At 59.2% G+C, this 3,172-nt stretch overlaps 1 protein-coding gene across 1 annotated transcript; it reads left to right on the top strand.

Moving 5' to 3' along the window:
• Positions 1 to 249: 249 nt before the first annotated feature.
• Positions 250 to 1,981, top strand: LOC127760740 (UDP-glycosyltransferase 88B1-like). The gene has a single exon (XM_052285040.1). It carries the CDS (start codon positions 296 to 298, stop codon positions 1,748 to 1,750), a length of 1,455 nt encoding a protein of 484 aa, XP_052141000.1. The 5' UTR covers positions 250 to 295; the 3' UTR covers positions 1,751 to 1,981.
• Positions 1,982 to 3,172: the final 1,191 nt, after the last annotated feature.

Raw genomic sequence — 3,172 nt, 5'->3', positions numbered from 1 at the left:
CCTAGAATACCTGTAGCCAAAAATGGGGTTGTGGGGGTTTTCCCGGAAATGGGGGTTGTGTCCTTTCAGTCTGTGTCTCGTCATCGCGGCGGTATAAATCCTGTCTCCACTCATCGGTCACCACTCACCACTGGACCCTACCACTGGACCACGGGGGTTGGAGTAGTGACTAGTGACGCAGCAACCGTTCGTCGCGCCTCTATTTACGTGTTCGTTCGTCGTCGCTCCCATCTCCACTCGTCTCGACGCATCCGAGATTCTATACCTGCTCGAGTGCTCGATCCGTCACGGACTGATGGACGCCGGCGACGCAGCCACCACGAGGGCCCGGAAGCCGGTCGTGCTCTACCCGTCGCCGGGCATGGGCCACCTGGTCTCCATGATCGAGCTCGGCAAAGTGTTCGCCGCCCGCGGCCTCGCCGTCACCGTCGTCGTCGTCGACCCACCGTACGGCAACACCGGCGCGACTGGGCCTTTCCTCGCCGGCGTCACCGCGGCCAACCCGGCCATGACGTTCCACCGTCTGCCGAAGGTGGAGGTGCCGCCAGCGGCGTCCAAGCACCACGAGTCGCTCACCTTCGAGGTCACCCGCCTCTCCAACCCCGGCCTCCGCGACTTCCTCGCCGGCGCCTCCCCGGTCGTCCTCATCATCGACTTCTTCTGCAACGCCGCCCTCGACGTCGCCGACGAGCTGGGTGTCCCCGCCTACATGTTCTACACTTCCGGCGCCGAGATCCTGGCTTTCTTCTTGTACCTCCCGGTCCTGCACGCTCAGACCACGGCGAACTTCGGGGAGATGGGCGAAGAGCTCGTGCACGCCCCCGGCATCCCCTCGTTCCCGGCGACGCACTCCGTCCTGCCGCTCATGGAACGCGACGACCCGGCCTACGCGGAATTTCTGAAAGCGTCCGCCGACCTCTGCCGCACCCGGGGCTTCCTCGTCAACACATTCCGCTCGCTCGAGCCGCGGGCCGTCGAGACCATTGCCGCGGGGAGCTGCGCGCCTCCGGGCGTCTCGACGCCGCCCGTCTACTGCATCGGCCCGCTGATAAAGTCGGCGGAGGTGGGCGAGAACCGGAGCGAGGAGTGCCTGGCGTGGCTGGACACGCAGCCCAACGGCAGCGTGGTGTTCCTCTGCTTCGGCAGCATCGGCCTGTTCAGCGCGGAGCAGATCAAGGAGGTGGCGGCGGGGCTGGAGGCGAGCGGGCAGCGGTTCCTGTGGGTGGTGCGGAGCCCGCCGAGCGACGACCCGGCGAAGAAGTTCGACAAGCCGCCGGAGCCCGACCTGGACGCGCTCCTCCCCAAGGGGTTCCTGGAGCGGACCAAGGGCAGGGGGCTCGTCGTCAAGTCGTGGGCGCCGCAGCGCGACGTGCTGGCGCACGCGGCGGTGGGCGGCTTCGTGACGCACTGCGGGTGGAACTCGGTGCTGGAGTCGATCGTGGCCGGCGTGCCGATGCTGGCGTGGCCGCTGTACGCGGAGCAGCGGATGAACAGGGTGTTCCTGGAGAAGGAGATGCGGCTGGCCGTGGCGGTGGAAGGGTACGACGACGACGTCGGGGAGGGGACCGTGAAGGCGGAGGAGGTGGCGGCGAAGGTGCGGTGGCTTATGGAGTCCGACGGCGGGAGGGCGCTCCTGGAGCGGACGCTGGCGGCCATGCGGCGGGCGAAGGCGGCGCTGCGCGACGGCGGCGAGTCGGAGGTGACGTTGGCGCGGCTGGTGGAGTCGTGGAGGGAAGCGGCCAGCGCATGACGTGGGAAATGATTGAAGGATGATTGAATGAGGTGGTGGGCTGTGTTGTTGGGTGGAGATTAAAGTGACGCACGTAACCACCGAGTTGGGCCACCACAGAGATGGGTCGTTCATGACTGGGACTTTGGGTGATTTCAGTTTCGTACTATATGCTGTCTTGAGTACACCGTAATTGTTTTCCTTGCTCTTGGGGTAAAAAGAGCAGTAGACAAACGTATGATTTCAGTTTCATCTGTGATTGATTGCTAGCTTTCTGAGTGTCTTCCGACGTCGAAGCGCACGATTTATCGAGCTCTACCGTGAAAGCTTATCTTTGATGCCCATTAATTCCGGTCTCATGGTTTCAGACAGCCACATGAGCTACTGATCTATCCCGACAAGTATAGATGGCCAACCGACGGCCCGGCCCATGACACAAACAAGATGAGGGATGAGGAATGAAAAATAGACTTATTCTAACCATTTGGACATGGCCCAAAAAGGTGAGGGATAAAAAAATATACTTATTCCAAGGAGGAGTTCGGTGGGCTTCTGTGCCTTCGGACCGACTCAGCACGGCCCGAATCTTATTGGGTCATGCATGGACCGTTGGTGCATCCTGTGGCGAGCCCGGCTCAGCCTGGCGTGTAAGTCGGGTCATGCCGGCTCGACTGATCTCGGGCTCAGAGCTGATAACGCAAGGGCAGGAGGAGGCTACCTGCAAAATGGTGTGTCCTCCACGTTACCATGAGTCAACGGATATGTGCCATGACATAAAACGCTCTTTAGAAGGGGTGTTTTCTTAAAAACGCCCTCTCAGAAAGCGTTGGGCTGTAGATTCGTAAAATTTCAAAACCAAAAATTATTTTTAAATATTTTAATAAAATAAATTGAAAATTAAAAAAAACATTCACGCGCGACTCATGGTTCGTCTGGGCTCTGGGCCATGTGCGGCACTTGACCTGGCCTAGTCCCAAGCCTACCACGAGTCAACGATAGGCCTCTGGAACGGTTTGTCTCGCCTGCCCCCAAAGTAGTACGGAATAAGTTCACTTGAGATCCCTTAACTTGTCAACGAATTCGATTTTCGTCCTTCGATCAGAAAACAGATGTAACAGGTCCCTCAACTATCAAAACCGGTGCAAAGCAGGTCCCTCAGCGGTTTCGATGGTGGTTTTGGCTGATATGGCGCCGACGTGGCCAGTTTGAGTTGGTCCTCGTCTTACGTGGCGATGATGTGGCACTAGAAGCAAAATATAAAACTTTAAAATAAAAACAAAAACATGGGGCCCACAAGTCAGTCGGACAAAAGTAAAAATAGTGGGACCCACATCCTTTTCATCCACGGCGCCTTCTTCTCTCTCCCTCCCGGCCATCCTTCCTCGCCGGTCGGCGAGCGCGCACGGAGAAGGAAAAAGGCGCCGGCCGGCGAGGGAGGCGGAG

The sequence above is a fragment of the Oryza glaberrima genome, chromosome 1 (genome assembly GCF_000147395.1).
Source record: "Oryza glaberrima chromosome 1, OglaRS2, whole genome shotgun sequence".
NCBI classification, from domain to species: Eukaryota; Viridiplantae; Streptophyta; class Magnoliopsida; order Poales; family Poaceae; genus Oryza; species Oryza glaberrima.
The sequence above is the reverse complement of the archived record's forward strand: the minus strand, read 5'-3'. Positions and strand labels throughout refer to the sequence as shown.